Source organism: Fukomys damarensis, unplaced genomic scaffold (assembly GCF_012274545.1).
Source record: "Fukomys damarensis isolate Sample0158 unplaced genomic scaffold, DMR_v1.0_HiC HiC_scaffold_25, whole genome shotgun sequence".
In the NCBI taxonomy this organism is placed as follows: Eukaryota; Metazoa; Chordata; class Mammalia; order Rodentia; family Bathyergidae; genus Fukomys; species Fukomys damarensis.
Genome location: NW_022900937.1, coordinates 24268491 through 24280063, shown reverse-complemented (window position 1 = coordinate 24280063; position 11573 = coordinate 24268491). Strand labels below are relative to the sequence as shown.

Genomic DNA, 11573 nt, shown 5'->3' with positions numbered 1-11573 from the left:
AAATATATATATATATATATATGGCAGTGGTAAATACAAACCTATCTTTTTAGGTTTGAGATACAAACCTATCTTGGGACCTTGTGCTTGCAAGGCAGGCATGGCTCTACTGAGCTAAATGCCCAGCCCTCAGGGTTGTTTTTTGTTTTTTGTTTTTTCTCAATGTTGTTTTAATATGAATTTCTGTAATGCGCTGAGATGTTCGATTTTTTTGGTGTATTTATTGATCATTTGTACTTCCTCTGAGGAGTGTCTATTCAGTTCACTCCCTCATTTTCCTCTTCTCCTTCCTCCTCTGCCTCTGCCTCTTCCTCTTCCTCTTCCTCCTATTCCTCCTTGTCTTTCTACTTCTTTCTTTTTTTGGCTTTGTTTTTGGTGGTGCTGGGGTTTAAACCCAGGGCCTTGTGTGTGCTAAGCAGGCACTGTACCTCTAAGCCACACCCCTGACCCTCAGTTTTCCATTTTTTGATTGGGTCTTTTATTTGGTGGAGTCTAATTATTTTGAGTTCTTTATGTATTCTAGATATTAATCTTCTGTCTGAGGAATAACTGGCAAAAAAATTTTCCCATTCTGTAGGTTGTCTCTTTACTCTGATTGTCTCCTTTGTTTACAGAAGACTTTTTTTTTTTTTGCTTGTTTGTTTTTTTTTGTTTGTTTTTTGGTTTTTTGAGACAGGGTCTCACTATGTAGTTGAGACTGACCTGGAATTCACTATGTAGCCCAGGCTGGTCTCAGAGATTCTCCTGCCTCAGCCTCCTGAATGCTGGGATTACAGGCGTGCACCACCACGCCCAGCTACAGAAGCCTTTTAATTTGATGTGATTCCATTTGTTGATTCTTTTTTTTTTTTTTTTTTTTTTTTTTTTTTTTTTTTTGGTACCAGGAATCAAACTCAAGACCTTGCACTTGGGAGGCAGGTGGCTGAACCACTGGGCTAAATCCCCTGCCCCATTTGTTGATTGTTGATGTTATTTTTTTCCTTTTCTTTTTTTAATACTAGGGATCGAACTCAGGACCTTACACTTGTAAGGCAGGCAGTGGAACCACTGAGCTAAATCTCCAGCCCTGTTGATGTTATTTCTTATCAGATGTCAGAAATAACATCAAAGAGGCTATCTTTCCTCCAGCATGTGCTTTTGGCTCCTTTATCAAAGATCAGATGGCTGAATATGTCTGGGGTTTTTCTAGCTTCTATTCTGTTCCATTGGTATGCATGCCTGTTTTTTGTGCTAGTATGGAGCTAAGTTGCCTTAGTATGAATTGGCATTTATCACGAAGTAAACAAACAGTTGCATACAGTTTGCGTGACAGAGTTTTGTTGTGCGTGTGTGTGTGTGTGTGTGTGTGTGTGTGTGTGTGTGTGTGGTTTTTTGAGACAAGGTCTCACTACGCAGTCCAGGATGGCCTCGATCTTGTGGCAGTCCTTCTGTCTCAGACTTCTGAGTGCTGGGCTTACAGGTGTACACTACCCTACTCAGCAAGAGTTTTGTTACTGAGTGATGGCTGTTTGGAACTATTTTAAAAACTGAGATGCTTGATCGTATCACTAAGTATGAGCGGTGGCAAAGAAAGATTGTCCTATGAACAAAACAAGCCTCTCCTTGAAAAACATGAATGACAGGGCTCATGGAGATAGGAAACAAGAACATTCAATGACAGGATGAATTTGCACTGTTCCCGAGATCAGATGAGATCAGGTACATTCAGAGTGGTATGGCCATAGACGGATTTGCTTAGTGATTGATGACTGTATAAGTTTGTGTATCCAGAGCAATCAAATTAATTAATCAAAATATCATTACAAAGTAACATTGTATTGCTAAGATATAACTCATCTACCCTTCAACTTCCTTTTTTGCTCCTGGAGACAAGAGGGGTTTTTAGGAAGGTGGCCATCATGTTACATCATAACTGCCTATACACGGGGATGACACAAATGAATGAACCATTTTCCTGTTTGCCTTTGCAGGGAATATGGAGGAGCTGAGTCAAGCACTGGCTGGTAGCTTTTCTGTGTCCCAAGATCTGAACAGCACAGCTGCCCCCCACCCCCGCCTGTCCCAGTACAAGTCTAAGTACAGCTCCTTGGAGCAAAGTGAGAGGCGCCGCCGGTTACTGGAACTGCAGAAATCGTAAGGGTGCTCTAACTCCCCAGCTTCCTCCTCAGGCTGGGCGCTGGGTGGCATCAGGGATCTAGGCTTGTCTCTGCAGAACGCCTCCTAGGAGACCTTAGTAGGTTGAGTTCCTGCCCCCAAGGTTGGGAGAGTCAGTCCTGACAAAATCAGTATCCTTCATTTATCCTTTTTCCCCAGAGTTTAGGACAAGAAGAGGTAATAGGAAGAGACTGAAGTTTGAAAGCAAAAGTTCACTTACTTGGTTAAAAAGTGCTATTTTTCCTGGCAACCAAACTGAACTTTGCAGTTAAGGGATTTGTGAATGCCACGCCTAGACTTCTATCCCTACATTCCTGGGTTGCCATGTGTGGCTTCTCCCACACGATGTCTTGGAAATGGTGTGGTCTTCCTGGGCCTTTAGCCCACATGTTTCTGTGGAGCCCTTGGGAGCTGACTCTGAGGAAGCGTCTTCCGCTAGCTCTGCTCTTCGTTTTAAATGCCAAAGGGGCAGACAGGAAAGAGCCACACAGGAACATTTAAGAACGGGCTGCTTGGAAGACACGGCCTGTCCTTTTTTCCTAGTGTGCTGCAAAGCTTTTCTGGGTTATAGAGTAAGGAACTGGTGATTAAGAGAAACTTTTTTTTTTTAAGAGAACTATTAAGAGCTGCAGTCATTCGCCTTTGCTCAGCACTACATTATCAGAGAGGTTAACAGATGCTCCTGTGGCCTCAGTTTCCTTGTAGAAGATCACATTCCCAGGCCATTCTTCACTATGTTTTCCTTTTCTTTCATTGTAATGTATTATTTTGGAATAGATTTCAAATGGCTCAAAATATATGGAAGAGGAATAGGCTGAAAAAAATCTCCCTCTCTGCTCTGTCCCTCCTCCTGTCCTTAATTACTAGTTTCTTATGTACCTTTCTGAAGATATTCTGTGCAGCAGTGATCAGTGTGTGTGGTTGTGTGAATATATGACCTTTCTCAATTTTTATTTTTTGCAGTGCTGGAGATTCATCCTAGCACCTTGTGCATGATGGGCAAGTGTTCTACCACTGAGCTACATCTACAGCCTGAATTTTTTTTTTCTTTTCTTTGATTTTGGTACTGGGAATCAAATTTAGGGACTCACGCTTGCCAAGTAGATGCTGCACCACTGAGCTACATTCCCAGCCTGCATTTTTTTTTTTTTTTTTTTTAAACAACAAAGGCAACAGCATAAGAAGCACTGTACACAGTCTCTTTTTGGAGAGGTTGGGTTTTTTGGGGTTTTTTTTGTTGTTTTTTTGAGACAGGGTCTCACTATGTAATTGAGACTGATCTGGAACTCACTATGTAGTCCAGGTTGGTTTCAAACTCACAGTGATCTTCCTGCCTCAGCCTCCTGAGTGCTGGGATTACAGGTGTGTGCCACCATGCCCGGCTTTTTTTGCTTTTTTATTTATTTATTTTTTGTCAGTTCATGAAGCGCTACATCAGGCCTTCTTTCTGCTCACATCAAAGGGATGATTCACGTGTAACCCACCCAGGTCCCTGCCAAGGGGTATGTGGGCCATGTCCTTCTCCTGTGGTCACCAACAGTGCCTGGGAAATATCCACAGACACTCATCCTCTCTCACGTGTGCATGGACACCAGCTCACTTTCACTCTTGACAGAGACCGCCATCCTTTCATATGTGCACCTCACATGACTGTGCATGAACGTGTGTGTTTAAGAAGAAGCCAGCTGTGTCGGTTTCTCTACTGTGGTGGTCCAATTCCTGACTCCCTTTTGGAACATAGTGTAGGAGTTTACGTGGTAGTTCCACATCAGTTTGGAACACATAATTTTCAAAAGGTTTATTTTCTTCCCCAATAATTTCTCTAACTTTCTAGAATGTATAGTTAAAAAAAAAAGAAATAAATATAATAAAAGGAAATAAATCAGTAAAAGCTATTAAATTATAAACTAAGTGGCCTTCCTCAGGAGTTAAACAGAAGTGAAGAAGGGCCTTGCCTCTCAATGTTGTCTGAAGTAGAAAGCTTGGTGCTATATCACATTAGACTTCTTGCAGCGTCTCGAGGCTTCCTCTTTCCCAGCCAGGGACCATGGGTTATGGCATCTGCTGGGGCAGGAAGTGAGATCTTCTCTGGTTTGAGTGGGTGGGCAAGGTTATGCTCAGCTGCCTGGCTAGTGAGCCTTGGAAATCCCTCTAAATATCTTGCTCTGTCCATTCTTAAGGAACCGAGAGGAAGGCTGAGTGTGTCCAAGGGCTTTCGTTCTTGGGGCCTGTGAGGCAGTCATCAGTAGTTTATCTTTGCAAAGGAAATCCCATCATTTCTTACTCCCACCAGAGTTGCCAAACTGCCCCCAGATTTGAAGCCTTTGGGTTTCATGGACTCTACCACATGATAGATTAAATGCCTCTCCTTGTAGCAAGCGACTGGATTATGTGAACCATGCCAGAAGACTGGCTGAAGATGACTGGACAGGGATGGAGAGTGAGGATGGAGATGCGAAAGATGACGAAGAAATGGATGTTGACACTGGCAAGAAGTTACCAAAGCGATATGCTAATCAAGTAAGTGGGCCAGAGACAACCAGATCCCCACCCTTGTCCTGACTCCCTTCACCTTTTTTGATGGGGAGGTGTTTTGAGTCAGGGTCTCACTATGTAGTTGAGACTGACCTGGAACTCACTACACAGCCCAGGCTGGTCTTGAACTCACAGCGATCCTGCTGCCTTAGCCTCTCGAGTGCTGGGATTACAGGCGTGTGCCACCATGCCCCAGCTCCCTTCACCTTTGATCACAGCCCACTGACATTGCTGCTGCTATAGAGAGGGGACAAGGCAGGGAAAAGGATAGGAATGGTGCAGAGAGGCAGGGAGTGGCATAGGATGGCTTCTGTGTGCTGGGAAGATTATGAGCTTGTCCTCTACCACTGAGCTCTGTCCCAGCCTCCATCATCCCCCTCAACAGTCCCCCTCTGCAGTGTCCCCTTCACTAGTTGCTGGCCTGGCTCAGACAGTACACAAGAAGGCCCTTCCTGGCTCTTTACACTTGGTAGTGGCAGGGTAGGAAGCACAGCTGTTCTTGAAGGTGAGTGTCTCATATCCAGCCAGCTGGCTAAGGTTGGGCTGAGCCACAGAACAGTGTACCACTGTGACAGACGTGACCAAATGCCCTGTTAGATCTGGTGGTGTGGTGCCGAGCAGGACGGGAGGATGCAGTAGTGTTGTGTGCGGGGGAGGCAGTATATAGACTGGTTAAGCACAAGTTGGCTCTGTGTTGACCTTGAGCCAGCGTCTGCACGCTGGGTCTTGAATCCAGGACCTTGCTTGTGCTGAGGCAGCTCTCTGCCACCAAGGCATTCTGCCTGCTCCCATTCAGGCATGTACCACCTCACCCAGCTTGGCTTGCAGTTTGGATTGACATTTCCCAGTCGTTGATGATGTTGAACAGCTTTTCTTCTTCTTCCTATCTTCCTTCTTTTCTTCCTTCCTTCCTTTCTTTCTTTCTTTCTTTTTTTTTGTTGTTTTTTTCTTTCTTGAAACAGAGTCTCACTATTTTATCCAGGATGGCCTTGAATTCATTGTGTATCCCAAGCTGGTCTTGAACTTGTGGTGATCCTCCTAATTCAGGTTTATGAATATTGGGATTATAGAGTGCTACCACACCTGGCTTCTTTTTTCTTTCTAACTTTCTTCTCTCTCTCTCTCTCTCTCCTTTTTTTTTTTTTTTGCTGTGCTGAGAATCAAACTCAGGGCCTTGTGCATGCTAGGCAAACACTGCCTGTACCAATCTGGCACTGAACAATACCCTAGCCCACTGGAACAGCTTTTTATGTACTTATTGGCCTTGTTTTCTTGGCGGGGGCTCACTGTGTTGCTCATGATGGGCCCGTACTCAGTCCTCCTGTCTCAGCTCCCAAATAATAAGGATTACAGGTGTGGTCACTGTACCCACCTCTTATTGGCCATTTGTATATATTCTTTGGAGGAATAGCTATTCAAATCCTTTGCCCACTCTCCTTTTTTTGAGACAGTCTCACTATGTAGCCCAGGTTGGCCTCAAATTCACAGTGCTCCTCTACCTGCCTCAGCCTCCCAAGTGCTGAGATTATAGGTATGTACCCTGCTTTTACCCACTTTTAGTTGAGTTATTTGTTTTTTTATTACTGATCATAAGAGTTTTAAAATATATTCTAGGTCCAAGGCCCTTATTGCATGTAAATATTTTCTTCCTTTCTTTGGGTTTTCTTTTCTCTTACTTGGTGGTGTTGTTGACAGTGCAAATGTTTACCATTTAGCTGAGTGTGATGGTGCACACCTGTAATCCCAACATCCAGGAGGCTGAGGCAGAAAGATCACCATGAGTTCAAAGCCAGCCTGGACTACACAGTGATTTCAAGGCCAGCCTGGAATACTTAGCAAGCCCATGTGCCCCCCACAAACCAAAACCAAACAAAGAAAATATTGCTAACAGAGAGTGTTGTGATGCTGTTAACAGGGGAGGGATGGGTGCCTCAGGCAGGGAAGAATTAGGGCCACAACAGGTGGTCAGTTCCACCTACATACACTGAGTTGAAGGTTCAAGGACAGGGAGAGGAAGAGACACCAAGCAGATAGCTGATACCTCAATCTGGAGGGGAGAGAGAAGTCTGAAAATGGAGGAGGAGAATCAAGAATCATTGCTAGGCTGGGCGTGGTGGCGCACACCTGTAATCCCAGCACTCGGGGAGGTTGAGGCAGGAGGATCACTGTGAGTTTGAAACCAGCCTGGCCTACATAGTGAGTTCCAGGTCAGTCCCAACTGCATAGTGAGACCCTGTCTCAAAAAACAAACAAACAAACAAAAGAATCATTGCTTAAAAAAAAAAAAATTCATTGCTAGAAGTCACAGAGCTGGAGAAACAGAGACCCACATCCAGGGCACCTGAAGCTGCCCCATTCCATGTTTTGAGGGAGTGTGGGAAATGCTTACAAAGTAGAATGGCACTATCAAGGATCCAAGAAGAAAATGTGTCAAGAAGAAAGATGTGGCTGGGGATGGTGCCACACATCTGTAATCCCAGCCAATGCTCTAGGAGGCTGAGGCAGGAGGATCTCAAGTTTGAGCCCAGCCTGGGCAACTTAGTGATTTTGCAAGACCCTGTCTCAAAATAAGAAACATAAAGGCCTACAGGTTCAGTGTTGTGTGAAGGCTCTGGGTTTAGTCCCCAGTACCACAGAAAAAGGAGGACAAGGAAGAGGAGATGGAGGAAGATGTGGCTGATCTCATCACACAGAGCAAGAAGTGGAGCAGGGAAGATAGAGGGAGGGGTTGCTTTTATTTTATTTATTTATTTATTTATTTTGTATCAGGGATCGAACTCAGGGCCTTGCACTTGCAAGGCAAGTGGTGGCACCACTGAGCTAAATCTCTGGCCAGGGGTTGCTTTTAGTAGGGCTGGGGCAGCAAATTTGGGTGAAGGAGTCAGAGTGGGTAGGACGATGGCATCAGTAAATATTAAGTAAGAGCCAGGCATCGGGGGGAATGTGAGGCTACCTGGGCTACCTAGGACAAAAGAACCATTTGGGGTTGTATGACTAATAGAAACAGGACTTTCCTAATATCCTTATTTACTTATTTATTAATTAATTAATGTATTATTGTACTGGGCATTGAATCTAGGGCCTTGTGATCTCCATTCCCAACATTTTATTTTATTTTGAAACAGGATCTCACCGAATTGTTCAGGTTGGCCTTGAACTTGTGATCATCCTGCCTCAGGCTTCTGAGTAATTGGGATTACAGGCATGTGCCACCATGCCCTTTAGGACAGTATTTGGGACATCCCATTTGGGAAATGATAGCATGGTCTTCCTCATCCTGAGGTGTAGCTCTGGAGTAGTTCTGCTGGTGGTCGGGGATGGACACCATAAGTCAGCTGTGCACAGCTGGAGCCCTCTGTCATCTTTTCCTGTTTTTGTCTGATTGTTGCAGGATACAGGTGCTTGGTCCTTGCAGCATTTGAATGGCACCCTGCTGACCTTTAGCACTGTGTTCTTGTGTTCCCAGTTGATGCTGTCTGAGTGGCTGATCGATGTCCCTTCAGATTTGGGGCAGGAATGGATTGTTGTCGTGTGCCCTGTTGGTAAGAGGGCCCTGATTGTCGCCTCCAAGGTGAGTTGTGCTGGCTTTCCCTGTGCCACAGGCCTGGTCCAGGTGCTCTGTGTGGACTTGAAAGGCAGGGAGGACATATTGAGAGCCATCTCAAGCAGTTGACCCTGCAGAAGAGTATGGGAGTGGGCTCAGAGGGCACAGAGGATGCCTCACAAGAGAGCTTTGTCCCTGCAGGGCTCCACCAGTGCCTACACCAAGAGTGGCTACTGCGTCAACAGATTTCCTTCCCTTCTGCCTGGAGGCAACAAGCGAAACTCTACCACAGGCAAAGGTACTGATGTGAGGCCTCTATGCATTGTTTTGTGAATCTGTGCCCTCAGTAAGGTCCTTGCAAGGCATTGTGTTATGGCCACTTTGACAGCACTCCAGGGAAACTGCAGGCAGATGCTGTTCCTCCAGGTTTGGGCCCCTGGGCCACATAGTAGGTGCATCTGTGCTAGTCATGTATCTCCAAATCAGGCTAGGGATTTAGCTCACTGGTGCCACCACCTGCCTAGCAAGCACAAGGTCCCAAGTTTGATACCTAATACCAAAAAAAAAAAAAAAAAAAAAAAAATCTCCAAATCAAGGAGACGCTGATGCTATGGACTTCCACAGCAAGGGGATTTAGCTCAGTGGTTCTGCCCCCTGCCTCACAAGCACAAGGACCTGAGTTCAATCCCTGGTACCAAAAAGAAAACAAGGGGACAGATGCACATATTAGTGAAAGTCCCGGAGGGGTTGCCAAGTGTCTTGGCACACTCAGCTGCTCCTGGGACTCTCACCAAATCCCCATTCTCCTTCATCCTTGCCCCAGCGTTAGCTCCTCCTGCCTGACCTAGCTGAGCACTCAGCAGCTATGGGGTTTAAACCATATGTCTGTGACCATTCTTTTTTCTTTTTTCTTTTTTTGAGGCAGTGTCTCCAGGTCTCCTTGAACCTGCTTTGTAGCTCAGCCTGGCTTCAAACTCCAGATCCTTCTGCCTTAGGCTCCCAAGTGCCAGGGTTATAGGCATGCACCACCACATTTAAAGGCAGCAAACACTTATAGTTAATATTCCTTGTATAACACAGTACCTTTGGTAAGAACTTAAAAAGCAATCATAAGATGGTCAATAAGTACATGAAAAAATGTTCAACTTCTTGGCCTGGGGATTTAGCTCAATGGTGCTACTGCCAGCCTAGTAGCAAGTGCAAGGCCTGAGTTTGATCCCTGGTACAAAAAAAAAAAAAAAAAAAAAAAAAAAAAAAAAAAAAAGAAAAAGAAAAGAAAAAAGTTCAACTTCTTTAGCCATTAGGGAAATGCAAAGCAAACTACATTGAGATTCCACACTCTATTCAGAAGGACGGACGGTCGTGAAGAATACAGAAAACAAGCCAGACCTGCTGGTATACTCTGGGAGGCTGAGGCAGGAAGATCTAAAGTTCAAATCCCGCCTGACTATTTAGTGACCTGGCAAGACCCTGTCTCAGAATAAAAAATAAGAAGTGCAGTGAGTGTAATTCAGTGCAGAGGGCCTTAGTTCAATCCCCAGTACCACTGGGGGAAAAAATACAGAAAATAATAAATGCAATGTGAGGATACAGGGGAAAATGTAACCGTCATACACTGTTGATGGCCATTCTGGCCAGTGTGGAGTTTCCTCAGAAATCTAAACAAGAGACAGCACTTGACTCAGCTGTGCCACAGATTGTGTATTCCAGGAGAATCAAAGTCGGCACGCTGTAGAGGAGCCCACGTCCCCATGTGTGTTGCAGCCCGGTTCATAATAGCTCAACCATGGTGTCAGCCTCCGTGGTCACCCACAGACGGATGGGTAAAGAACACGTGGATGGTGGGCTGTGGATTTAGCTCAGTGGTTCTGCCGTCTGCCTCACTAGCGCAAAGACCTGAGATTGATCCCTGGTATCAAAAAGGAAAAAAGAACATGTGGATGTACACAGCAGAGTGTTACTCAGTCATAGAAAACAAACAAAATCATGTCATTTGCAGGAAACTGGAGACCATCGTGTTAAGTGAAATAACACATATCACATTTTCCCTCATATGTGGAATCTTTAAAAAAAGAGAGATGATGTGATAGTGGAAGAGGGACTATTAGAGAAGAGAAAAGGAATGGGGAAAGGAAGGCGGAAGGGAGATGGAAATTATCAGAGTTTCTTATATGCATGTAGGAATCCGCCAAAGTGAAACTCATTCATCTGTATAATTCATATGCACTAATGAAAAGGTAATTAAACTGGGCATGGTAGTCCAGCTACACGGGAGGCTGAGAGGAAGATCACTTGAGTCCAGGGTTCAAGGCTATCCTGGGCGGCATAGTCTCTTAAAAAAAAAATTATATGTCTGTAATCCCAGCACTAGAGAGGCTGAGGCAGGAGGATCACTGTGAGTTCGAGACCAGCCTGGGCTACTTAGTGAGTTTATATATATAAACAAACCAGAAGATTACTTTCTTTCAGTTTTGAGCTTCTCAAAGGTTAATAAGTGTATCCCACTTTGTCTGAAAGTTGAGTTCTCCTGTAGCTGAAGGTTGCCTTGATTCCTCTGTGCCCATTCCCTGAAGTAGGGAGGCAGCCAGGCCCTGGCCCCACTCCCTCCCAAGTCCTCCATCCTTGGCGCTGGCCACTGCTGCAGATGCTGGGAGCAGCTGGGGCTCCCTGGACTGTGGCATGGGCCCGGGTGGAAGCAGAATCCTGACTCTGCTCTGTGTCTGCAGATTACACCATCCTAGATTGCATTTACAATGACGTGAGCCAGACCTACTATGTCCTGGATGTGATGTGCTGGCGGGGACACCCTTTCTATGACTGCCAGGTGAGGACCGGCCTCCCCTCAAGTCTTCCTGTCCCCTCTCCTTCCAGGAAAGTGGCTCAGCCTGTGACTTTGGTTCATGACCAGCATCTCGCATCTACAGGATGTGGTACATCAAGAGCATTATTATCTAATGTTCCCTACACCTTCGAGTGTGCTTAAACTTAAATTAGCTTCCTTTTATGACAGGCATGAGAGGAACTAAGGGAAGTGTAGTGATTCTTGAGAGGAAGAAAGAGATGTAGCAGCTGCTGCCACCCTCTCACCTCTCTCTAGAGGGTTGCTGGCAGGGAAGGTCTCAGGACAAGGAGCATGCTGCCTCATACAGGTGACACCAGGAAGAGAAGGTGGCATGAAAAGCACCATCAATGGGCTCCTGCAGCCTCCATTCCCTTCTCCCCTATGGCCTGACTGCAGTGGCAGGGCCTCCTTGGCATGACAGCCTCTGGTCTCAAAGACTGGCACTACAAAGACAATGTCTTTTCTCTCTCTCTCTCTCTCTCTCTCTCTCTCTCTCTC

The 11573-nt window shown here is 45.4% G+C and overlaps 1 protein-coding gene across 4 annotated transcripts in view; it reads left to right on the top strand.

Moving 5' to 3' along the window:
• Snupn (snurportin 1) overlaps positions 1-11573 on the top strand; it is a 27370-nt gene that overhangs the window by 8728 nt on the left and 7069 nt on the right. For all 4 annotated transcript variants that reach the window (XM_010626318.2, XM_010626326.2, XM_010626333.2 and 1 more), the window contains exons 2-6: positions 1971-2133; positions 4530-4674; positions 8156-8260; positions 8435-8531; positions 10960-11057. In XM_010626318.2, coding sequence (XP_010624620.1) covers positions 1976-2133; positions 4530-4674; positions 8156-8260; positions 8435-8531; positions 10960-11057 — 603 coding nt within the window. In that variant the 5' untranslated portion in view covers positions 1971-1975. The remainder of the gene's footprint in view (positions 1-1970; positions 2134-4529; positions 4675-8155; positions 8261-8434; positions 8532-10959; positions 11058-11573) is intronic.